Source organism: Chiloscyllium plagiosum, chromosome 2, assembly GCF_004010195.1.
Source record: "Chiloscyllium plagiosum isolate BGI_BamShark_2017 chromosome 2, ASM401019v2, whole genome shotgun sequence".
NCBI lineage: Eukaryota > Metazoa > Chordata > Chondrichthyes > Orectolobiformes > Hemiscylliidae > Chiloscyllium > Chiloscyllium plagiosum.
Genome location: NC_057711.1, coordinates 112,184,481 through 112,211,124, shown reverse-complemented (window position 1 = coordinate 112,211,124; position 26,644 = coordinate 112,184,481). Strand labels below are relative to the sequence as shown.

Sequence of the window (26,644 nt, the reverse complement as noted above, 5' to 3'; positions counted from 1 at the left end):
AAACTTCGCTAGAATGCCCCCAGTCCCTTCATCCAGATCATTAATATATAATGTGAACAGTTATGGCCCCAACACTGAACCCTGCGGGACACCGCTTGTCACCGGCTGCCATTCCGAAAAAGAACCTTTTATCCCAACTCTCTGCCTTCTACCAGACAGCCAATCCTCAATCCATATCAGTAGCTCACCTCAAACACCATGGGCCCTCACCTTGCTCAGTAGCCTCCCGTGTTGCACCTTATCAAAGGCCTTTTGGAAGTCTAGATAGACCACATCCACTGGGTTTCCCTGGTCTAACCTACTTGTCACCTCTTCAAAGAACTCCAACAGGTTTGTCAGGCACGACCTCCCCTTAATAAATCCACATTGACTTGTTCTAATCCAACCCTGCTCTTCCAAGAATTTAGAAACCTCATCCTTAATGATGGATTCTAGAATTTTACCAACAACCGAGGTTAGGCTAATTGGCCTACAATTTTCCATCTTTTGCCTTGATCCTTTCTTGAACAAGGGGGTTACAACAGCGATCTTCCAATCATCCGGGACTTTCCCTGACTCCAGTGACTTTTGAAAGATCTCAACCAACGCCTCCACTATTTCCTCAGCCACCTCCCTCAGAACTCTAGGATGTAACCCATCGGGGCCAGGAGATTTATCAATTTTAAGACCTTTTAGCTTTTCTGGCACTTTCTCTTTTGTAATGGCAACCATACTCAACTCAGCCCCCTGACTCCCTTTAATTGTTTGGACATTACTCATGTCTTCCACTGTGAAGACAGATGCAAAGTACTTATTAAGTTCTCCTGCTATTTCCTTATCTCCCATCACTAGGCTTCCAGCATCAGTTTGAAGTGGCCCAATGTCTACTCTTGCCTGTCGTTTGTTTCTTATGTATTGAAAGAAACTTTTACTATCATTTCTAATATTACTGGCTAGCCTACCTTCATACTTGATCCTCTCCTTATTTCTCTTTGTTATCCTCTGTTTGTTTTGGTAGCCTTCCCAATCTTCTGAATTCCCAGTGCTCTTGGCCACTTTATAGGCTCTCTCTTTTTCTTTGATAGATTTCCTGACTTCCTTTGTCAGCCATGGCTGTCTAATCCCTCCCCGGATAATCTTTCTCTTCTTGGGGATGAACCTCTGTACAGTGTCCTCAATTTTACCCACAAACTCCTGCCATTTTTGCTCTACTGTCTTCCCTCCTAGGCTCTACTTCCAGTCTATTTTCATCAGTTCCTCTCTCATGCCCTCATAATTACCCTTATTTAACTGTAACACCATTACATCCGATTTTGCCTTCTCTCTTTCAAACTGCAGACTGAACTCTACCATATTATGATCACTGCTTCCTAAGTGTTCCCTTACTTTAAGATTTTTTATAAAGTCTGGTTCATTACATAGCACTAGGTCAAGAATAGCCTGCTCCCTTGTGGGCTCCATGACAAGCTGTTCCAAAAAGCCATCCTGTAAGCATTCCATGAATTCCCTTTCTTTGGATCCACTGGCAACATTATTTACCCAGTCCACCTGCATATTGAAGTCTCCCATGATCACTGTGACCTTGCCTTTCTGACAGGCCTTCTCTATTTCCCGGTACATGTTGCGCCCCTGGTCCTGACTACTGTTAGAAGGTCTGTACATAACTCCCACTCTGGTTTTTTTTGCCTTTGTGGTTCCTCAATTCCACCCACAGACTCCACATCATCTGACGCCATGTCATTCAGTGCCATAGATTTAATTTTGTTCTTAACTAACAAGGCAAACCCGCCCCCTCTGCCCACCTCCCTGTCTTTTCGATAAGTTGAAAACCCTTGGATGTTTAACTGCCAGTCCTGACCCCCCTGTAACCACGTCTCTGTGATGCCTACCACATCATAATCATAACTAGAGGGCACAGGTTTAGGGTGAGAGGGGTAAGATGTAAAAGAGACCTAAAGGGCAACTTTTTCACACAGAGGGTGGAACGTGCATGGAATGAGCTGCCAGAGGATGTGGTGGAGGCTGGTACAATTGCAACATTTAAGATGCATTTGAATGGGTATATGAATAGGAAGGGTTTGGAGGGATATGGGCCGGGTGTTGGCAGGTGGGACTAGATTGGGTTGGGATATCTGGTCAGCATGGACGAGTTGGACCGAGGGGTCTGTTACAGTGCTGTGCATCTAATTCCAATTAGATTAGATTACTTACAGTGTGGAAACAGGCCCTCGGCCCAACAAGTCCACACCGACCTGCCAAAGCGCAACCCACCCAGACCCATTCCCCTACATTTAACCCTTCACCTAACACTATGGGCAATTTAGCATGGCCAATTCACCTAACCAGCACATTTTTTTGGAATGTGGGAAGAAACCGGAGCATCCGGAAGAAACCCATGCAGACACGGGGAAAATGTGCAAACTCCACACAGTCAGTCGCCTGAGTCGGGAATTGAACCTAGGTCTCTGGTGCTATGAAGCAGCACTGCTATCCACTGTGCCACCGTGCAGTCCACATCTCTATGACTCTCTGACTCTATGGAGCACTGACCTTCACATTCCAGGTTTGCTCCTTCCCACTGTCCCTGGGCAGAGCAGACTGATGTGCCATTTCCTCTCACAGGGACATAACCATCCTGGCACTGGTACACAACTGTACTTCCATAGGTTGTGTTAACTGGTCGATGGGACAGTGTGTTTAGTAAAGATGGTGATGATCCACAATCAACAGCTGAGGAGAGACAACTCAAAGTCAGTTTCATGTACTTGTCTGTGTATTGATGATGCATTTTTAAACCAGAAACCAAATCTCTATATCAACCAATTTTCAAAAAGGAAGATTCTGAGAAAATAATGAGTGCCATTTGTTTAAGGAGAAAGTGTGGTCTGGACTCTGGGAGGAACAATTGACCAATGAAAAATGTCAAGGGATTTGTAATATTCCTCTGAACACATAGACAGAGCTTCAATATCTCTTCTGAAATATAGTTTCTTCAACAATGCAGTTTTGCTTTAAACTACAAACATAGATCCACAAAGGGACATGAAATCACTCATAGCCCATTTAAATGTGGAAGTTACACGAATTGATCCTTCCTGAGCCCAGATAACCTTCACGTATACACATTTTTCTCTTCACTCATGGGACATGGGCATCACTGGCCAGCTAGCATTTATTGCCTGTCCCTAGTTGTCCTTGAGAAGGTAGTGATGAACTGCCTTCTTTCAGCTGTAGTAATCCATATGCTGTAGGTAGACCCACAATGCCTTAGGGAGAGAAGTCCAGGATTTTGGCCCGGCAACAGCAAAGGAACAATGATATATTTCCAAGTCAGGATGGTGATTGGCTTGGAGGGGAATTTGGAGGCGATGTTGTTCTCATGTATCTGTTGCACTTGTTCTTCTGAATGGAAACGATCATGAGTGTGGAAGGTGCTGTTTAAGAATCTTTGGCAAATTTCTGCAGCGCATCTTCTGGATAGCACATACTGCTGCTGCTGAGTGGCAGTGAAGGAAGGGGGTGAATGCTTGTTGATGTGGTGTCAATCAAGTGGTTGCTTTGTCCTGGATAGTGTCAAGCTCCAAGGGTTATTGAGGCTGCACTCATCCCGGCAAAGAAAACACTGTTGGGATTCATAGATATAATTGACTCAATTAGAAAAATAAATACGAGAGAAAAAAAAACACAACCTGAAGTACTTTTTGGGAAATTATTTGTCAATTATTTCAAAGTGAATTTTTTTGGTAACATTCTGAAGCACTGACCTTCACATTCCAGGTTTGCTCCTTTCCACTGTCCCTGGGCAGAGCAGACTGATGTGTCATTTCCTCTCATGTGCACATAGCCAACCTGGCACTGGTATACAACTGTACTTCCATAGGTTGTGTTGACTAGTCGACAGAACAGTGTGTTCAGTAAAGATGGTGGTGATCCACAATCAACAGCTGAGGAGAGACAAACTCAAAGTCAGTTTCATATACTGTTGTGTGTATTGATGATGTATTTTTAAACCAGAAACCAAACCTCCATATCAACCCATTTTCAAAAAGGACGATTCAGAGAAAATAATGAATGCCATTAGTTTAAGGAGAAAGTGTGGTCTGGACTCTGGGAGAAACTTTCTTTTTACCAATGGAAAGTGTCAAGGGATTTGTAATATTCCTCTGAACACAGGGATAGAGCTTCAATATCTTTTCTGAAATATGGTTTCTCCAACAATGCAGCACTGCTTTAAACTATAAACATAGATCCACAATGGGATAGGAAGCCACTCTCAGCCCATTTAAATGTGGAAGTTAGACCAATTGATCCTTGTTGAGCCCAGATAACCTTCACATATACATTTGTTGCTATTCACTTGTGGGACATGTGCATCGCTGGCGATTGAGCATTTATTGCCTGTCCCGAGTTGTCCTTGAGAAGGTAGTGATGAGCTGCATTCTTGAAATGTAGTAATTCACATGCTGTAGGTAGACCCACAATGCCTGAGGGAGGGAATTTCAGGTTTTTGACACAGCAACAGCAAAGGGGCAGTATTATATTTCCAAGTCAGGATGGTGATTGGCTTGGAGGGGAATTTGGAGGGGAATTTGGAGGTGATGTTGTTCTCATGTATCTGTTGCATTTGTTCTTCTGAATAGAAACGATTGTGGGTGTGGAAAGTGCTGTTGAAGGATCTTTGGCAAATTTCTGCAGTGTATCTTCTGGATAGTGCACACTGCTGCAGCTGAGTGGCAGTGAAGGAGGGGGTAAATGCTTGTTGATGTGGTGTCAATCAAGCGGCTACTTTGTCCTGGAGAGTGTCAAGCTCCAAGGGTTATTGGAGCTGCACTCATCCAGGTAAAAAAAAATACTGTTGGGATTCATTGATATAATTGACTCAATTAGAAAAATAAATACATGAGAGAAAAAAAATCACATCATCAAGTACTTTTTGGGAAATTATTTGTCAATTATTTCTGAGTGAATTTGTTTGGTAGCATTCTGGAGCACTGACCTTCACATTCCAGGGTTGCTCCTTCCCACTGTCCCTGGGCAGAGCAGACTGATGTCCCATTTCCTCTCACAGGGACATAGCCAACCTGGCACTGGTACACAACTGTACTTCCATAGGTTGTGTTGACTGGTCGCCGGGACAGTGTGTTCAGTAAAGATGGTGGTGATCCACAATCAACAGCTGAGGAGAGACAAACTCAAAGTCAGTTTCATGTACTTTTGTGTGTATTGATGATGCATTTTTAAACCAGAAACCAAACCTCCATATCAACCAATTTTCAAAAAGGAAGATTCAGAGAAAATAATGAATGACATTAGTTTAAGGAGAAAGTGTGGTCTGGGCATTGGGAGAAACTTTATATTTACCAATGAAAAGTGTCAAGGGATTTGAAATATTCCTGGGAACACATTGACAGAGCCTTGATATCTCTTCTGAAATACAGTGGTCCCCTCGTACCCACGAGGGATACATTCCAAGACCTACTGCAGAAGCCCGAAACTGCAGATAGGAGTGAACCCATTCATTTCAATGGGAAAAGTATCTTCCCCGCAGCCCCCTTGTCCATGGTTCTGGAACATTCCCTATAATATGTTTCTGCCACAGTAAACCACAGGTAACTGAAACCATGGAAACCGGACCCTCTAAGATGGGGACCTCTCTGATGGCTTCTCCAACAATGCAGTAGAGCTTTAAACACCAAACATTGATTCACAATGGGATGTCAAGCCACTCTTAGCCCATTTAAATGTGTAAGTTTGACCAATTGATCCTTATTGAGCCCAGATGTTTCTATTCATTCATGAGACATGGGCATCAGTGGCTAGCTAGCATTTATTGCCTGTCCCTAATGGTCCTTGAGAAGGTAGTGATGACCTGCCTTCTTGAACCGTAGTAGAACATTGAACATTACAGCGCAGTACAGACCCTTTGGCCCTCGATGCTGCGTCAACCTGTGAAACCAATCCAAAGCCCAACTAACATACACGATTCCATTATCACCCAGATGCTTATCCACTGACCATTTAAATGCCATTAAAGTTGGTGAGCCTACTACAATTGCAGGCAGGACGTTCCATGCCTTTACTACTCGCTTAGTAAAGACATATCTTTGACATCTGTCTTATACCCATCATCCCTCAACTTAAAGCTACGTCCCCTCCTGCTAGCCATCACCATCCGAGGAAAAAGTCTCTCACTGTCCACCCTAACTAACCCTCTGATTATCTTGTATGTCTCAATTAAGTCACTTCTCAATTTTCTTCTCTCTAACGAAAACACCCTCAGCCTTTCCATATAAGACCTTTCCTCCTGGTACATCTCCTCTGCACCCTTTCCAATGCTTCCACATCCTTCCTATAATGTGGTGACCAGAACAGCAATACTCAAGTGTGGCCGGATCAGAGTTTTGTACAGCTGCAGCATGACCTCATGGCTCCAACACTCAATCCCACTATCAATAAAAGCTAACACACCACATGCCTTCTTAACAATCCTATCAACCTGGGTGGCAACTTTCAGGGATCTATGCACATGGACACCAAGATGTCTCTGCTCATCCACATCACCAAGATTCTTACCATTAGCCCAGCGCTCTGTATTCCTGTTACTCCTCCCAAAGTGAATCACCTTACACTTTTCTGTACTAAACTCCATTTGTCACCTCTCAGACTAGCTCTGTAGCTTATCTATGTCCCACTGTAACCTGCAACATCCTTCAGCACTATCCACAACTCTACCAACCATAGTGTCATCTGCCAATTTAGTAGCCCATCCAATACACCTTCATCCAGGTCATTTATAAAAAATGACAAATAGCACTGGCCCCAAAACAGATCCTTGTAGTACACCACTAGTAACTGAACTCCAGCATGAACATTTCCCATCAACCACCACCCTCTGTCTTCTTACAACTAGCCAACTTCTGATCCAAACCACTAATTCACCCTCAATCTGATGCCTCCAGAAATTCTGCACTAGCCTACCATGAGGAACCTTATCAAATGCTTTACTGAAATCCATATACACTACATTAACCAGATTACCCTCAAATCCACATGCTGTAGGTAGACCCAGAATGCCTTATGGAGGAAATTCTAGGATTTTGACTCGAACAGTGAAGGAACAGTGATATATTTCCAAGTCATGATGCTGATTGGCTTGGAGGGGAATTTGGAGGTGATGGTATTCTCATATATCTGCTGCACTTGTCCTTCTAGATAGAAATGGTCATGACTGTTGAAGGATCTTAGGCAAATTTCTGCAATGCATCTTCTGGATAGTGCACACTGCTGCTATTGGGCATCAGTGCTGGAGATGGTTAATGCTTGTTGATGTGGTGTTAATCAAGTGGCTGCTTTGACCTGGATAGTGTCAAGCTGCAAATGTTGTTGAAGCTGCACTCATCCAGGCAAAAAATTATTTACTGTTAGGATTCACAGAGATGACTGACTCACATAGAAAAATAAATACAAGAGAAAAATCACAACTGAAGTAATTTTTGGGAAATTATTTGTCAATTATTTCTGAGTGAATTTGTTTGGTAACATTCTGGAGCACTGACCTTCACATTCCAGGTTTGCTCCTTCCCACTGTCCCTGGGCAGAGCAGACTGATGTCCCATTTCCTCTCACACGGACATAACCAACCTGGCACTGGTATACAACTGTACTTCCATAGGTTGTGTTGACTGGTCGCCGGGACAGTGTGTTCAGTAAAGATGGTGGTGATCCACAATCAACAGCTGAGGAGAGACAAACTCAAAGTCAGTTTCATGTACTTTTGTGTGTATTGATGACGCATTTTTAAACCAGAAACCAAATATCCATATCAACCCATTTTCAAAAAGGAAGATTCAGAGAAAATAATGAATGCCATTAGTTTAAGGAGAAAGTGTGGTCGGGGCATTGAGAGAAACTTTATATTTACCAATGAAAAGTGTCAAGGGATTTGAAATATTCCTCTGGACACATAGACAGAGCCTCGATATCTCTTCTGAAATACAGTGGTCCCCTCGTACCACGAGGGATACGTTCCGAAGCCCGAAACTGCAGATAGGAGTGAACCCATTCATTTCAATGGGAAACTTATCTTCCCCGCAGCCCCCTTGTCCATGGTTCTGGAACATTCCCTATAGTACGTTTTTGCCACGGTAAACCACAAGTAACTGAAACCATGGAAACCGGACCCTCTAAGATGGGGACCTCTCTGATGGCTTCTCCAACAATGCAGTAGAGCTTTAAACACCAAACATTGATTCACAATGGGATGTCAAGCCACTCTTAGCCCATTTAAATGTGGAAGTTTGACCAATTGATCCTTATTGAGCCCAGATAACCTTCACATATACACATGTTTCTATTCACTCATGAGACATGGGCATCGCTGGCTAACTAGCATTTATTGCCTGTCCTTAATGGTCCTTGAGAAGGTAGTGATGAGCTGCCTTCTTGAACCGTAGCAGAACACAGAACATTGAACATTACAGCGCAGTACAGACCCTTTGGCCCTCGATGCTGCGTCAACCTGTGAAACCAATCCAAAGTCCATCTAACCTGCACAATTCCATTATCATCCAGGTGTTTATCCAATGACCATTTAAATTGCCCTTAAAGTCAGCGAGTCTACTACTGTTGCAGGCAGGGCATTCCATGCCTTTACTTCTCTGAGTAAAGACATATCTCTGTCATCTGTCTTTTATCCATCATTCCACAATTCAAAGCTATGTCCACTCCTGCAAGCCATCACCATCTGAGGAAAACGTCTCTCACTGTCCACCCTATCTAATCTTCTGATTAACTTGTATGTCTCAATTAAGTCACTTCTCAATTTTCTTCACTAACGAAAACAGCCTCAGCACCCTCAGCCTTTCCTCATAAAACCTTCCCTCCGTACCAGGCAACATCCTGGTAAATCTCCTCTGCACCCTTTCCAATGCTTCCACATCCTTCCTATAATGTGGTGACCAGAACAACAATACTCAAGTCTGGCCGGACCAGAGTTTTGTACAGCTGCAACATGACCTCATGGCTCCAACACTCAATCCCACTATCAATAAAAGCTAATACACCACATGCCTTCTTAACAACCCTATCAACCTGGGTGGCAACTTTCAGGGATCTATGCACATGGGCACCAGGATCTCTCTGCTCATCCACATCACCAAGATTCTTACCTTTAGCCCAGTGCTCTGTATTCCTGTTACACCTCACACCTTTCTGCATGAAACTCCATTTGCCACCTCTCAGACTAGCTCTGCAGCTTATCTATGTCCCACTGTAACCTGCAACATCCTTCAGCACTATCCACAACTCTACCAACCTTAGGATCATCTGCAAATTTGGTAGCCCATTCAATACACCCTCATCCAGGTCATTTATAAAAATGACAAACATCACTGGCCCCAAAACAGCTCCTTGCAGTACACCACTAGTAACTGAACTCCAGGATGAACATTTCCCATCAATCGCCGTCTCTGTCTTCTCACAAGTAGCCAACCTCTGATCCAAACCGCTAAATCACCCTCAATTCAATGCCTCCAGAATATCTACACTAGCCTACTGTGGGGAACCTTATCAAACGCTTTACTGAAATCCATGTACACCATATTAACCAATTTGCCCTCAAATCTACATGCTGTAGGTAGACCCAGAATGCCTTACGGAGGGAGTTCTAGGATTTTGACCCAACAACAGGGAAGGAACAGTGATATTTTTCCAAGTCATGATTCTGATTGGCTTGGAGCGGAATTTGGAGGTGATGGTGTTCTCATATGTCTGCTGCACTTGTCCTTCTAGATAGAAATGGTCATGGCTGTTTAAGGATCTTTGGCAAATTTCCACAGTGCATCTTCTGGATAGTACATGCAGCTGCTACTGAGCGTCAGTGGTGGAGATGGTGAATGCTTGTTGATGTGGTGTCAATCAAGTGGCTGCTTAGTTCTGGATAGTGTAAAGCTCCAAATGCTGTTGGAGCTGCACTCATCCAGGCAAAAAAAAATACTGTTAGGCTTCACAAGAATAATTGACTCAATTAGAAAAATAAATACGAGAGAAAAATCACACCATAAAGTAATTTTTGGGAAATTATTTGTCTATTATTTCAAAGTGAATTTGTTTGGCAACATTCTGAAGCTTTGACCTTCACATTCCAGGTTTGCTCCTTTCCACTGTCCCTGGGCAGAGCAGACTGATGTGCCATTTCCTCTCACAGGGACATAACCATCCTGGCACTGGTATACAACTGTACTTCCATAGATTGTGTTGACTGGTCGATGGGACAGTGTGTTCAGTAAAGATGGTGGTGATCCACAATCAACAGCTGAGGAGAGACAACTCAAAGTCAGTTTCATGTGCTTGTCTGTGTATTGATGATGCATTTTTAAACCAGAAACCAAATCTCTATATCAACCAATTTTCAAAAAGGAAGATTCAGAGAAAATAATGAATGCCATTAACTTAAGGAGGAAACGTGGTCTGGACATTGGGAGAAACTTTCTATTTACTTCTAAAAAGGTTCAAGGTATTTGTTATATTCTTCTGAACACATAAACAGAGCCCCAATGTCTTTTCTGATATATGGTTTCTCCAACAATGCAGCACTGCTATAAACTACAAACATAGATCCACAATGGGATATGAAGCCACTCGCAGGCCATTTAAATGTGGAAGTTAGACAACTTTATCCTTACTGAGCCCAGATAACCTTCACATTTACACATTTTTCTCTTCACTCGTGGGACATGGGCATCACTGGCCAGCTAGCATTTATTGCCTGTCCCTAGTTGTCCTTGAGAAGGTAGTGATGAGCTGCCTTCTTTCAGCTGTAGTAATCCATATGCTGTAGGCAGACCCACTATGCCTTAGGGAGGGAATTCCAGGATTTGACCCAGCAACAGCAAAGGAACAGTGATATATTTCCAAGGCAGGATGGTGATTGGCTTGGTGGGGAATTTGGAGGCGATGTTGTTCTCATGTATCTGTTGCACTTGTTCTTCTGGATGGAAACGATCGTGGGTGTGGAAAGTGCTGTTTAAGGATCTTTGGCAAATTTCTGCAGCGCATCTTCTGGATAGCACACACTGCTGCTGCTGAGTGGAAGTGAAGGAGGGGGTAAATGCTTGTTGATGTGGTGTCAATCAAGCAGGTACTTTGTCCTGAGAGTGCCAAGCTCCAAAATATACTGTTTGGATTTATAGATATAATTGACTCAATTAGAAAAATGAATACATGAGAAAAAAATCACACCATAAAGTACTTTTTTGGGAAATTAATTGTCAATTACTTCAGAGTGAATTTTTTTGGTAACATTCTGGAGCACTGACCTTCACATTCCAAGTTTATTCCTTCCCACTGTCCCTGGGAAGAGCAGATTAATGTGTCATTTCCTCTCATATGCACATAGCCAGCCTGGCACTGGTACACAACTGTACTTCCATAAGTTGTGTTGACTGGTCGACGGGACAATGTGTTCAGTAAAGATGGTGGTGATCCACAATCAACAGCTGAGGAGAGACAAATTCACATGAGTGTGGAATATTTTTGTTTGGGCAAGTGACAAATAGAAACTGCAACCATCTCCAATCTCCAAATGATGTCAAAAATACAAGGTATTATCAGCATTCTGAACATATATTGCAACTGAGTTGTTATCATTGCAAATTGTGTCCTGAATTAACTTATGTGATTACAGGTATTTTAGAGCTGCCATCATTCTATTGCAACACAAGAGTTGGTACCTGGTCCCTAGAGTGGACAATATTTATTAGACAAGTAATGCCCTTTCTACCATCAGAACAAAATATTAAATGGAGGTCCACATTGTTGCTAGTTTTGTTAAAGATAGAAGTTCTCTCAGAACATTGACCGAGCCAAAACAATTTATTTAGAAGTCAATGGGTTCAATGACAAATGTTAATACTCTGCAGAAGAATGGTCAGAGAGTCAACTTTCTAAAACACAATGGTATAGGAGCTGACTTAAATAAATGTCTTGAAATCTTTGCCAGACTTTCTGTAGGTGGATTAGTTCATCAGGGATGTGAACAATGATCAACCACAGGAGAACAACCTGGACTCTCTCATCTGATGACAAAAGGAACTTTACTTTAACTCGGTTGTAAAAGCATTCTTGAGCATTGAACTTCCTATTTCAGTATCACTCCTTCCCATTTATGTTTTTATGGCATACCAGGAACTTCAGCACCAATTCTATGCCAACAAGTTAATCCAAAGTTGAAAGTGTGCTCCTCTGGCGATACATTAAAAGGAGGCTCCATCCATTATAATCAGGAGGATGAAAAGAGCCCCTGGCACTACTTCAGAAGAAAAGCAGAGCAGCAATATTTGGCGTCATAGAGTCATAAAGGTGTACAGCCCGGAAACAAACCCTCTCTCTGGATGTTCAGCTGGTCTCTGCCTCTTACCAAGCTGATGTCCTCGGAAGGCCTCAGATGATTCAAGCGAGCAGTGCCGAGAGAGAGAGATCTGCAGGTAAACCCCCTGTTTTTATGCTGAACCTTTTAGATGGTTTTCTGGAACTTTCTATAGTTCTGGCCAATCAGGGAGATACACTTTATTATTTGAAACAGAGTCAATCATTTAGATGGCATTCTACTATTCGATTGTCTTGCAGCAGCACCCGGTGTCTTCCTGTCTGGGCCCTCCTGTTTAGTGGACAAGTTGCTGGGGGTATGTCTGTCAAGGTAACTGTTGCCTTTTACATCAGGCTCATGTTATTAGCACCTGGCTGCTGTGTTTGCTCTATATCTGCTGTGTGGGTTGTGTGATTTCAGAGTTTAACTTGGCCGATGTACCAGCATCCCTTGCTGTATGGTCAAGTTAGCAATCTACCTGCGTTTTAGCAGGCAAGAGGCTGCTATAAAACTCTTCGTGACCTTGGTCTTAAATGTGCACCTTATTCGGAGATTATGCCCTTTCTAGTCAGAGGCTCCCCCACAAGCGGAAACAACATTTCTGCATCTACCCTGTCAAAAAGTCCTCCAAGAATTGTGTATCCTTTAATACATGTAGGATCGAGCAAAAGTCCCCAATGTTTAAAATATTGGACAAAACCTTGGACTTACAAAACTTTTAAAAAGAAAAAGAAAAACTGGACAGAGGCGGCAGCAAATACAGAACCAGCAGAATGGAGATTGCAGTCTACGACTATTGCTCAGAGACAAAAAATCTGCGGGTGCAGGAATCCAAAACAGACAAGCAGGAAGCTGGAAGAACACAGCAGGCCAGGCAGCATCAGGAGGTGGAAAAGGGTCCTGAAGAAGGGTTACACCAGAAACGTCGATATTCTTCTGCACCTCTTGATGCTGCCTGACTTGCTGTGTTCTTCCAGCCTCCTGCCTGTCTATTTATGATTTGGAGATGCCGATGTTGGACTGGGGTGTCCAACAGGTTTATTTGGAAGCACTAGCTTTCATAGCGCTGCTCCCTCATCAGGTAGTTATGGAATATAAGATCGTAAGACAGAATTTACAGCAAAGGTTTAGAGTGTGAAAATTGCATCACTCTGTAAACTTTTGCTATAAATTCTGTGTCTTACGATCTTACACTCCTCAACCACCAGAAAGAGCAGCGCTTTGAAAGCCAGTGGTTCCAATTAAACCTGTTGGACTTTAACCTGGTGTTGTGTGGTTTTTAACTTTGTACACCCCAGTCCAACACTGGCACCTCCAAATCATAACTTCAGAAGAAAACACCAGAAATAAATGAAAAGCACAGATTTGACACAAAGATAAGGGACACACAATCATTATAATTGCACACCCCAATCCCATCTGAGAGAGCAATCTTAAGAGCTTCTCTAACAAGAGCTATTGGACACAGGCCTGTTCCAAATCCAGAGAACTGACAGCAACAGACCACAATCAGCAGAACGAGAGATTGACAACTCTCCAGACCAACTGACCCCACAAGTCCTTTGACACATTCTGAGGTGAACACCGAGCCTACAAGCCAGCAGAAAGTAAAGAACTCCAGGTACTTACCCGAAAGATCCAACAAGCACCTTAACGGATCTGCGGAATCAACCCAAACTGAGAAGCCGACACAGCCCAAAGTCTTCACTAAAGTTCTGGGTACAGCAAATAGGAACAGCCAGACGTACTTCAAAACTGTGTTTTCTTAGTGGTGAGCTTAAATTCCCAAAACCCCAAAGTTTCGACCTAGCTAGCAGGAGGGAAAGTGGGTGATGACAGTGCATTGGGACCTCAAAGGTAGGAAGCCTAATTAAAGATTCTGTAATGAAAACTATTATTTTTTGCAAATGTCCGTAGGATAAGGTTCTATCATGTTAATCTAGCTAATAGTGTATTTAATAGCACTACTGTCTTCTGAATAACAAATTGTGTCAATGTCCTTCTTTATTGCATTTACCTATTTTTGTTGTATTATACGTATTTTAAATAAATGCATAGATTCTTTTGCCCTGTAACACCTGTCTCCTGCCTCTTCATTTCACATTCCCTGAATAGGTTGTGTACAGAACCAGGGATCGGGGGGTAATTTGAACCACTTAAACTTTAGAAAACAAGTTCACACAGAGGTTGGTTCATGTTTGGAATGAGCTGCCGGAGGAAGCGGTGGAGGCTGGTACAACTGCAACATTTAAAAGGCATCTGGATGGGTATATGAATAGGGAGGGATATGGGCCGGGTGCTGGCAGGTGGGGCTAGATTGGGTTGGGATATCTGGTCGGCATGCACGGGTTGGACCGAAGGGTCTGCTTCTGTGCTGTACATCTCTATGACTCTATAGCTCTATAACTGATTGCAAACCAGAGCTCTAGAAGAGCAGGCCTGATGGGCAGAAAGGCCTGCCCTCCTCTTATATCTTAAGTCATGTTAACAAGTTCTTAACTGGTTACCCACTGCTCTTCGGACTGAACCTAAAGATAATTGCTAAGGCTGATGGTATGACCTTCTGTGCTCATAGAAACTCCGTTCCAGCCTGTTATTCCTCAAGCAGGGTTAATCTGAGCCATTCTGGAGCACTGACCTTCACATTCCAGGTTCGCTCTTTCCCACTGCCCCTGGGCAGAGCAGACTGATGTAACATTTCCACTCACAGGGACATAGCCGACCCGGCAGTGGTACACGACTGTACTTCCATACGTTGTGTTGACTGGTTGACGTGGCCTTGCGTTCAGTAAACTTAGTGGTGATCCACAGTCCAGAGCTGAGCAGACACAAACCCAAGATATTCTAGATCATTTCCTCTGATATTGACACGTTTAAAAAGCAATGCTGAGCCTATCCATCACATCTAACCTGATGAACAGGAGAACTAGCCTAAGAGTTACGAATGTATGAACTGGATTTTACACAACGGTCCCTGCCTCTTAAGTAAAAGCCAGACCAGAGCCACAGTCACTTTTGGCTGTTTGCCATATAATTGGCTTGATGCTGACCTACCACCCCCATCTGGGAGGAAATCCTGTCCCTGGGACAGCTTCTATCAGCAAGCCCCTCTGCCGTCCCAGCAGCTGTCACATCCTGATCAAATGTGGTTTCTTCAGGTCTTTGTACAAATTCAGGCAAGACTTTTAGATTATTGTTAGATAACATTTAATAAGACCATAAGACATAGAACAGGAGTAGGCCATCAACCCATCGAATCTGCTCTTCATTCAATAAGATCCTGGCTGATCTGATAATTCTAAACTCCATTTTCCTCCCAGTTCCCTCACTGATAAAAAATTGTCCATCTCAGCCTTGAATATATTTACTTACTCAACCTCAACAGCCCCCAATGACAAAGAACTTCACAAATTCACAACTCTCTGAGAAAAGAAATTCCTCCTCAACTCTTAAATGTGCAGCTCCTTATTCTGAGATTGTGCAGCTCCTTATTCTGAGATTGTGCAGCTCCTTATTCTGAGATTATGCCCTCACTGGTCCTAGACTCTTGCACAAGGGAAACAACTTTTCTGCATCTGTACTGTCAAGTCCTCCAAGAATCATGGATGCTTCAATAAAGTCACCATTCATTCTTCTAAACTCTAATAAGCAAAAGGCCTAACCTACACAACCTCTCCTCAGACAATTGTCCTTCCATAGCCAAGTTCGGCCGAGTTTCTCTGGTTTGGCTCCAATGCAAGCATATCTTTTCTTAAATGAGCAATATATTTTGAGCTGCAGGGTGGAGCTCACATCATTTGAGGTGAAGGAATGAGTATGGAATTCACTCCCTTTGAACAAGAGTTGGAGTTCAACCCTGTTGGAAGTAGGTGCAGTTCATACCTTGTGAATGAGAGGGGGCTATTTGTGGCGTTCACTCCATGCTGGGGCAGGCAGAACTAGAGGCTTGGTGCCAGGGACTCTTGCAGTGGTTAAAAGCCTGAGATGGCAGCAATTCCTTAAGTCATCATCTTGGAACAATGAGTTACCATAAATAGATTTTTATAAGCTTGGTGCATTCATTTAAAAAAAAAAGAGGGCTACAACGATAAGTAATTAAACTACTCAAGTTGTAATTTGTACAGATGGTAAATAAATAACTTGTCATTCTATCTTAGCAATCAAAAGAACATCACATTCATTGTACTAGAAACCTTCTAATTCTGTGTTCGTCAACAGGAGGATCAAAACTATAAGGTGGCCGAGAGGCATTTTAGAGACAAGATGCTGCATAGGCTGCCAGGCTTTTTAAAGATGTCCACTGAGACCAAAATGCTAGGAATTTGGAAAATCAAGCTTCATCAAGTAAAAACAACTACTGAAGTGAGAAAATATAATGTGTTCTTAATTTTTGCTTCATTACCATAGCATCAAGTAATATGTTTCAATGGAATAATTACAATCATAACAATTGTGTACTTTGTGTTTACCTTATTGCAAAATAATGAAGCTTAACAATAATATTAGAGTTCATCTCAGTTAATGTTTATTTAGTCTATTCTTCTGGGATATCAAAGACTTTGAGAGTTTTTGAAAAGATTTGTAGCTCGGGTTGTGGATGAGGTCGTAGATTCATTCACTGAGCTGGTGTGGTTTTCTGGAGACATTTCGTCTCCTCGCTAGATTACAATGTCAGTGCATCTTCAATAAAGTGTTGGTAGTCTATCCTGCCTGGTATTTGTGTGTCTTTTTTTTTAGTACTTCCAGTCCTGTATCTGAATGTTTATAAATGGGGTCCAGTTCAATGTACTTATTTATTTATTGAGTTCAGGTTGTAGTGCTAGGGTTGAAGGAATTCTCTCACGTGTCTCTGTTTTACCAATGATGGTCACATTGCCCCAGTTGAATTTATGTCCTTTGTTGTCTAAGTGGTTCAAAACGAGTGTACTGGTCATGTCTGGCAGTGGCCAGTTGATGTTTGTACAATCATATGGTCAGTTTTCTTTAACAACTGACACTCACATCAAACAGGATGTAAGTTATTTATAAGATACCCTGCAAAGACTGTGAAAAACATTACAGAGGACAACAAGGAAGAAAGCTACGATAGGTTGTTGCAAAGTTCGAATTAGAATTGCCTAAATCGTCTTATTGATATTAGTCTAAGATGCAGTTAGCCAGTTGGAAAGGATTCCCATGTGGGTTTTCAGAAGTTGGGCTCGATCTTGATAAACAATAAAATGTTATTACATAATACTTCATAGATAGTTACATTACATCTGAGAGACTATAAGGCTCAATTTAAAAGTAAATACACATTACTATTAGCGACAGTGATTTTAGCACTTCCAACTGTTACTGCTATACTAATTAGAAACCAATAAGATACTGGTTATTTCCACCAAGGTTCAATCCTTTATATCCTGATAGACAAAGCTTATCTTGTGATGTCACTGGCCACCAGAACTTAATTCCCAGATGAACTCCCCAAAGGACAAACTTATTATTACAGGAGATGTGCCAGACATAATATAGGCAGCAAAGCTAACAAATAATCTTAAAATTTAAGACTATTGGAAATATTACAAGAAGAATGTTCTTTTCAGCATAGAAAGATTTGCATTTATATAGTGCATTTCATACACTCCGCATGTTCGAAACACTTGAAAGCCAACTGTGTCGTGTAGTCACTATTGCAATGTAGGAAATGAAGTAGCCAATTTGCTCACAACAAGTTCCTGTAAACAGCAATGTAATAATTACCGTACATTCTATTTCTGGCATTCTGTTCAAGGGATAAATATTGGCCAGGGCACAAGGGGAACGTCCCCTGCTCTTCAGTTTGTGCACTCGATCATTCGCAACTAGCCGAGAAGGAGAAATGGGCCTGTAGTTAACATCCCCATGGAAGACACTTTCTCTGACAATGCAGAGCTCCCTTTACAGTATTCAAGAATGCCCACCTAGATTTCAATGTCAGGCTCTGGATTTGAACTCCCAATCTTCTGGTGTGCTTGACGTGAGCATATGTTGAGAGATGATGGGGACAGGTTTAAAAGGATAGAATGAAAGATTCTCCTGAGAAATGGAAAATGTTATGGAGAACTGAAGAGAGAGAGACACAAGGCAGAGTGAGTTGAACGAGAAGAAAATTGCACAATAGGCCATCCTTAGTTCAACTATCACAGACCAAAGATTCCCAATCAGAATTTGAATTAATGTATTTGTAACTTGCCAATGAGCATGACTTTGCAGACCCTTTAGCACTTCTGCAGTTTCAAAATAAATGACTTTCAACTAAATTTCCTCAGGTTCATTTCTATTTGTCCTGCTTGACTTTGCATAGTCTAAGGAGCATTTTTAATAATGCATTCCATCTTGCACATATTTGAATGACAATGCACACTTACACATTTCATGCTCCACTTATAATCAGTGCATAGCACGAGGAGAAATCTTTAGACACTCCATCAGTTTAATTTTATACTTCACTGAGGATCTTGGTACAATTAGTTTTACTCCAGCTGTCCCTCAGATTGCCTGGCAGCTCATAGGGGTTAATTGGCTGACACTGACAAGACAACAGCAAGCCACTAGGATTGGAACTATAACACAAACATTCTGGTCTTTGCCTCACTTTAACTGAGGCTTGGAAACAAAACACTGACCTTTACATTCCAGCTTTGCTCCTTCCCACTGTCCGTGTGCAGAGCAGATTAATGTCTCATTTTCTCTAACAGGGACATAGCCATCCTGGCACTGGTATTTAACTGTACTTCCATAGGTTGTGTTGACTGGCGGATATGACACTGTATTTAATAAAGTTGGTGGTGATCCACAGTCAACAGCTGAAAAGAGACAAAGATACTAGTTAAGTATATTCAAATACATTGAAACAAAAGTTAATGTTGGGGCTTAAAACTGGGATCTTCCTATTTTGTATGACTTCCTGGCATGTTACAAGACTCATTTTCTCACTGACTACCAAACTTGTAATTATCTAACACTTTTAACATAATAAAACACCCCAAGACACTTTACAGGAAGTACAAAATGTGACACTGACACACAGAAAGAGACTTTTGAGGATAAATAGTTGTATGTGTCCATTAGTGTCCATAATAGAGAAATAATAATGTTAAGGTAATGTCACTGGACTAGTAATCCAGGATCCTGGGCTATTGTTTTGATGACATAGGTTCAAACCTCACCATGGCAGATAGTGAAGTTTGAATTCAATAAAATGTAGAATTAAAAGGTGATCTAAAGGCAGCGATGCCTCTATTGTAGTAAAAACCAATCTAGTTTTTTTTAGGAAGTCTACCGTCCTTACCTGATTTGACCTACATGTGATTTCAGCCACACACCGCCGAGGCTGCTCTCTGAAATGCCCTAACAAGACACACAGTTGTGTCAAACCATTACTAAATCTAGACAGAGGAATGAAGTGGGATGTACCACTCAGCATCAATCTAGGTACCAGAAAACAACAACAGAAATGACAGCCATGTCAATCTTACAAAATCCTCCTTACCAATATCTGGAGGTTTGTGCCAAAAGTGGGAGATGTCTCACATACTAGTCAAGCAACAGGCTGACATAGTCAGACTCTCAAATTCGTAATTTACAACGTCCCAGATGCCACTACCAGCATCCCTGGGTACGTCCTGTTCACGAGAGGAGATAGCACAGCAGTATACAGTTGGAAGAGAGATGCCCTGTGTATCATCAGTATTGACTTTAAACCCCATGAACTCCCATAGCACCAGGTCAAAAATGGGCAAAGAAACCTTCCTCTGATTACCACCTACCACTCACACAACCCCATGCCCCAGTTAATGAATTGGTACTTCTCCATCTTTGCTTGGAGAAAGCAGGAAGCATTGAGGATAAAATGGGCATAAAATGTCCTGTGCTAGAGGGACTTCAATGCCCATCACTAAGAGTGGCTCAACAGCACCATTACTGACAGAGATGGCCAAATCCTAAAGGATGTAACTGCCAGCTAGGATCTACAACAGGAGGTAAGGGAATGAATTTCAGGGAAAAATCTCATCCTCACCAACCAACTATAGGAAGATATGCCAGATAGACCTAAAATTGTCTCCTGAAAGCTTGGCCATCATCAACAAGACACAAGTTAAGAGTATGGCAGAATACTTTCCATGTGCCTGGATGAGTGAAGCTCCAATAATACTCAAAAAAGTTGACACCATCTAGAGCAAAACAACCCACTTGAAGGACACCCTATCCACCACCTTCAATAGCCTCTCATTGCACCAATACACAGCAGCAGCCGTGCATAACGTCTATTAGAACATGGTGACACCTCACCTATAAGGCCATGAGAAATAGGAACAACAGGGGGCTGTATGGCCTCTCAAGCCTGCTCCACCGTCCAATAGGATTGCAGCTGATCAGCCATTCCTCATGTCCACTTCCTTTCATTTCCCCATAACCCTAGATTCCCTTACCAAACAAGAATTTATCTACCTGAGCTTTAAATGTATACAATGACTCTGTCCCCACAGCTCTCTGTGGTAAGGAATTCCAACGACTCACAATCCTCTGAGAGAAGAAATTCCTCCTCATCTCAGTCTTAAACTGGCATCCCTTCATTTCTAAGCCTCTGCCCTCTGGTCCTAGACTCTCCCGTAAGGGGAAACATCCTCTCAGTATTTACCCTATCAAGCCCCTTAAAATTCCCATAGGTTTAAAAGAGATCATAGAGTCATAAAGTCATACAGCACAGAAACAGACCCTCCGGTCCAACTCATTTGCACCAACCAGACAACCCATTCTGACCTAGTCCCATTTGCCAGTATTTGGCCCACATCTGTCTTAACTCTTCTTATTCGTATACCCATCCAGATGCCTTTTAAAAGTTGTAATTGTACAATTACCTCTAATTCTAGAGTCCAAATCTGTTTAACCTTTGCTCATAAGGCAATCCCTCCAAACCTAGGCTTCTTTGAAAGTACCTTCCAATTCCATGGCCTCTAGTACCTTGAAAGTTGAGAACAGCAGATGCAGTAAACACTAGCACCTGCAAGTTCCCCTCTAAGCCAAGTAGAGGTCTGTATTGTAACAATATTACCACTCCTTCGATATCACTGAGTCAACATCCTTGAACTCATATCCTAACAGCATATAGATATATATCATGTGGACTGCAGTGGTTACATTGAAACATAGAAACAAAGAAGATAGGAGCAAAAGGCAAATTCTGCCCTTCGAGCTTGCTCCACATTTATCACAATCATGGCTGATCGTCCAACTCAATAGCCTAATCCTGCTTTCTCCCCATAACCTTTGGTTCCATTCACCCCAAGTGCTATATCCAGCTGCCTCTTAAATACATTCAGTGTTTTGGTATTAACTACTTCCTGTCCTCTTGAATTCCACAGGCTCACCACTTTTTGAGTGAAGAAATGTCTCCTCATCTTCGTCCTAAATGGTCTACCCTGAATCCTCAGACTATGACCCCTCGTTCTGAACAATCCTACCATTGGGAATATCCTCCCTGCATCTACCCTATCTGGTCCTGTCAGAATTTAATGAGTGTCTATGAAACTCCCCCCCCCTTATTCGTCTGAACTCCAGTGAAAACAATCCTAACCAAGTCAACCTGTTCTCGAATGTCAGTCCCACCATCTCCGGAATCAGCCTGGTAAACCTTCGCCACACTCCCTCGAGAGCACAAGGGAGAAGGTTGAAGGTGATGACCCTTGGAGAATTGTGAACTGAGGAGGCTAGTGTAGAGCTTCTAAAAACATTGACACATTGATGGAATGAGTGAACATGTGTCAGGTGAAGTTCAATGCAGAGAAATGTGAAGAAATTAATTTTAGTGGGAAGAACATGGAGCAACAATATAAAATAATGAGCACAACTCTAAAGGGATGCAGCAGCAGGGAGACCTGGGTGTTTATGTCCATAAGTCAAGTAGAGATGGAAGGGCAGTTTGAGAAAGTGCACAATAAAACATACCGAATCCCGGGTTAATACAGGCATTGAGCACAAGGGCAAGAAGACTATTTTGAACTTTAATAAGACATCAGTTTGCCCTCAGCTGGAGTTTTGCACTCAGATCTGGGGCTGCACTACAAGAAGGATGTGAAGGCAATGGAGAGGTTGTAGGAAAGGTTCATGAGAATTGTTGCAAGAATGAGGAACTCAGATATGAAGGTAGATGATGGAGTTAGGATTGCTTTCCTTGGAAAAAGAAGGCTGTGAGGAGATTTAGTAGAGGAATTCAAAATCATGAGGGATCCAGACAGAGTACATGGGAAGAACGTTTCCAACTTGTGGAAGAATCCAGACTCAGAGGACACAGTTATAAAGTAGCTGGTAAAAAGAAGCAAAGGAAACAAAAACGTCTTCATGTAATGAATGGTTAACGTCCTCAATGAGAGTGTAGTGGAGATGGGTTCAATTAAAACATTCAGAAGGGGAATTAGAATATTATCTAAAAACAAAGTCCATGCAGGTTTATCCTAGAAGACAGGAGGGCAGCCCAGAGTAAATTGTTCATTCAAAGAGTGATCTAGGCATGATGGGCCAAATGACTTCCTTCTGTGCTGTAACAGGACATTGGTAAGGCTCTTCTGGAATACTATGTCCAGTTCTGGTTTCCTTGTTATAGGAAGGATATTAAGTTGGAGAGATTTACCAGGATGTTGCTGGGATTGGAGGGTTTGAGTTATAAGGATAGGCTGGGTCTTTTTTCACTGGAGCACAGAATGTTGAGAGGTGATCTTATAGAGGTTTTTAAAATAATGAGAGGTAGAGATGAAATGAATGGCAGGTGTCTATTCCCTAGGGTGGGGGATTTCAAGATGACAGGGCATATTTTTAAGATGAGTGGAGAAAGATTTAAAAAAAGACATACAGGCAATTTATTTTTACACAGTGGTTCACGTGTGGAACGAACTTCCAGAGAAAGTGCTAGATGTGAGTCAATTTAGAAAGCTTAAAAGTCCTTTAGGTAAGTACATGACCAAGAAATGTTTGAAGAGATGTGGGCCAAATTGAGGCAGGAGGGGCTAATTTAGTTTGAGATTATGGTCAGCATGGACTGGTTGGACCGAAGGGTCTGTTTCCGTGCTGTATGATTCTACATAAGGTGAGATGACGAAAAGCTTGGGTAAAGAGGTAGACTTTAAGGAGCATTTTTAAAGATCCAAGTGAAGTAAAGGGATGGAATGGCTTAGAGAAGGAATTCCAGAGTCTGGGTCTGAGGTAACTGAAGGTGCTGCCACCTATGCCACAGTGATATACATTGAGGATAGACAAGAATTCAAGGAGCTCTCAGATTTTGGACGGTTGATTTTTGAAACAGATCACAAAGACAGATGAACAAGGCTAAGGAGGATTTTGAAAAGAAGGATGAGAGTTTTAAAATGAAAATATTGGTTGACTGGGTAATGACGTAAATCAGCATGGACAAAGGTCCAGAGTGAGTTAAGACATTGACAGCATAGTTTTGGGTGCCCTGAAATTTATGGAAGATAGAATGAGGGAGGTTGGCTGTGCAATAGAATAGTTTATTCTTAAGGTAACAAATGCAGGACTGAAGATTTCAGCAGCAAATGAACTGGGACAAGGGCATAGTGAGGTAAAGTTACAGAATGAGAAGGAGATGAGCTTGGTGATAAAATGAATATGTAGTTGGAATTAAGCTCATTTGGGATTAAATACTATACCAAGATTGCAGACAGGCTGGTTAGTCTTAGACTATTGCCAGGAAAAGGGAGAGATTCAGGAGCAAGGAAATGGAATGAGGATCAAAAATGCCTAAACACCTTCATTCTTCCTAATACTTATTTGGAGGAAATTTCTGTTCCTGCAGTGACGGATTTCAGAGGAACAGTCCCATAATTTATTAAGGTGAAGGAGTTGAGCAAAGTGGAGGTGAAGTAAAGTGAAACTTTGCAAGCATATATGCACTGAATAACACTACTTTCAGATAATGTTGCTGTGGGAGATCCTTGAGACACATTAAAGGTAATAGTAGGGAGGGTGGGGCATATGTAATTGCAGGTCATTCTCTGGTTAGTTAAAAATCACACAACACCAGGTTATAGTCCAACAGGTTTAATTGGAAACACTAGCTTTCGGAGCGCCGCTCCTTCATCAAGTGGTTGTGGAGGACACAATTGTGAGACACAGAATTTATAGCAAACGTTTACAGTGTGATGTAACTAAAATTATACATTGAAATGAAAAATACATTGATTGTTTGTGGGGTCTTTCATCTGTTCAAATACCATGATAGTTTCACTTCTTTCATGTGTAAATCACAAAATTTAAGTGATTTACACATGAAAGAAGTGAAACTATCATGGTATTCGAACAGATGAGAGACTTAACAAACAATCAAGGTATTTTTCAATGTATAACCGCAGTTACATCACACTGTAAACTTTTGCTATAAATTCTGTGTCTCACAATTGTGTCCTCCACAAGCACCTGATGAAGGAGCGGCGCTCCGAAAGCTAGTGTTTCCAATTAAACCTGTTGGTCTATAACCTGGTGTTGTGTGATTTTTAACTTTGTACACCCCAGACCAAACACGGGCACCTCCAAATCATTCTCTGGTTATGCCTTGATAGATTAGGTAATAAGGGATGGGGAGCAAATGACACATATCCTGCAGATGTAAAATTTTAAAAAAAGCTAAGAATGGAGCCCAGGGAGTGCAGTCACACCGAGGTGTACAATAACTGAAAAGTAATGGGGAAGGATTGTGTAGTCAGCCTGGACAAAGAGAATGTGTTACAATAACAATTTCATTTTTGTATCTCTCATGCTGTCACACGTATTGACAAACATCCACACAGTATTTATGTGTTGCTACAACAACTGAAAGGCAATTATGGATAAAGAGTCACTCTAGCATTGTCATTTACATAGAGTTATAATTTAACTTAGGCTGTGAAACATTCTGGAACACCAACCTTCACATTCCAGGTTTGCTCCTTCCCATTGTCCCTGGGCAGAGCAGACTGATGTGTCATTTCCTGTCACATGCACATAGCCAACCTGGCACTGGTATACAACTCTGCTTCTGTAGGTTGTGTTGACTGGTTGATGAAACAGTGTGTTCAGTAAAGATGGTGGTGATCCACAATCAACAACTGCAAAGAGTTAAACATAAGTTAGTTTACAATTTTGTATATTGCATTATTGTACACTCAAAACATGATTTCCTTACAATATATTTGCCAAAATAAGTCCAGCATTTGGTCATATGGCAAATTAATTGCAGTCAGTTTCTGGTTCAAAATAAGCTGAGCATGCCCATACGTCAGAGGTACATGACTCATTGAAAACTGAGCCATGACCTGATTGTGATGCTGCAGTTAAACTGCAGAGACTACTCAGACATTAATTATCTGCTTACCAGGAGAGGTTTTCTGGCAAGTAGTAAAGGAAGGGTAATGGTACAAGGAATCGTAGGATAATGGATTCATAGAATGATAGAATCCCCGCAGGCAGAAATAGGCCATTTGGCCCATCGGGTTTTCACCAACCCTCTGAACAGCATCCCACCCCTATCCCATAACCCCACCTTTACCATAGCCAGTCCACTTAGCCTTCACATCGCTAGTCACTACGTGGCAACTTGGCATAGCCAGGCCATCTAACCTGCACATCTTTGGACTGTAGGAGGAAACCAGAACACAGCAGACACAGGGAGAAGGTACAAACTCCACACAGTCACCTAAAGCTGGAATTCTTCCCTCACCTTCATCCACTTCATTCCGGAACAGCAGTAGGACTTCCACCCTTCCAGTATCTGCATGCAAAGGATCATTGTCCTACATTTACATCACCTCTAGAAGGATATCATGACCAAACACATCTTCCCCTCTTTTCCACTGTCAGAATTCCACAGGTCAAATCCTCCATCACTCCTAATGCCATCCCCTCCCATTGCACCTTCACATGCAATTGCAGAAGGTGCAACACTTGCCCTTTTACTCCCTTCCTCCTCTAGTCTACGGTATTCACACCCATCATTCATATCTATTTTACATCTCCCTCTCTATTTCTCTCTCTACCACCACGAACACTCCCTTTGACTTTTGCTGAGGGTTCCTTCACCATTTGTTCCAATCACTCTTCCTCTGTCTACAGCTTAAAAACCATTATTTTCCAGCTATTTTGATTTCTGAAGAATCATACCAGACTTGAAATGTTTCTCTGTCCACAGGGAGGTGGGTTTCTCCACCATTTTCTGTTGTTATTTCAGATTTTCAGCATCCACAGTATTTTTGTCTTATGTACGTCATTCAATGTCTCCCCTCGCAGTCTCTG

The 26,644-nt window shown here is 42.1% G+C and overlaps 1 protein-coding gene across 12 annotated transcripts in view; it reads right to left on the bottom strand.

Moving 5' to 3' along the window:
• The window catches only part of susd1 (sushi domain containing 1), a 95,214-nt gene that overhangs the window by 51,179 nt on the left and 17,391 nt on the right, over window positions 1–26,644 (bottom strand). For 7 of the 12 annotated variants that reach the window (XM_043715989.1, XM_043715919.1, XM_043715999.1 and 4 more), the window contains exons 4-12: window positions 25,282–25,461; window positions 18,991–19,170; window positions 14,982–15,161; window positions 11,295–11,474; window positions 10,112–10,291; window positions 7,536–7,715; window positions 4,976–5,155; window positions 3,744–3,923; window positions 2,530–2,709 (exon numbers count right to left, since the gene is read on the bottom strand). In XM_043715989.1, coding sequence (XP_043571924.1) covers window positions 2,530–2,709; window positions 3,744–3,923; window positions 4,976–5,155; window positions 7,536–7,715; window positions 10,112–10,291; window positions 11,295–11,474; window positions 14,982–15,161; window positions 18,991–19,170; window positions 25,282–25,461 — 1,620 coding nt within the window. The remainder of the gene's footprint in view (window positions 1–2,529; window positions 2,710–3,743; window positions 3,924–4,975; window positions 5,156–7,535; window positions 7,716–10,111; window positions 10,292–11,294; window positions 11,475–14,981; window positions 15,162–18,990; window positions 19,171–25,281; window positions 25,462–26,644) is intronic. The other 5 variants (XM_043715969.1, XM_043715980.1, XM_043715961.1 and 2 more) reach the window with 5 other exon arrangements.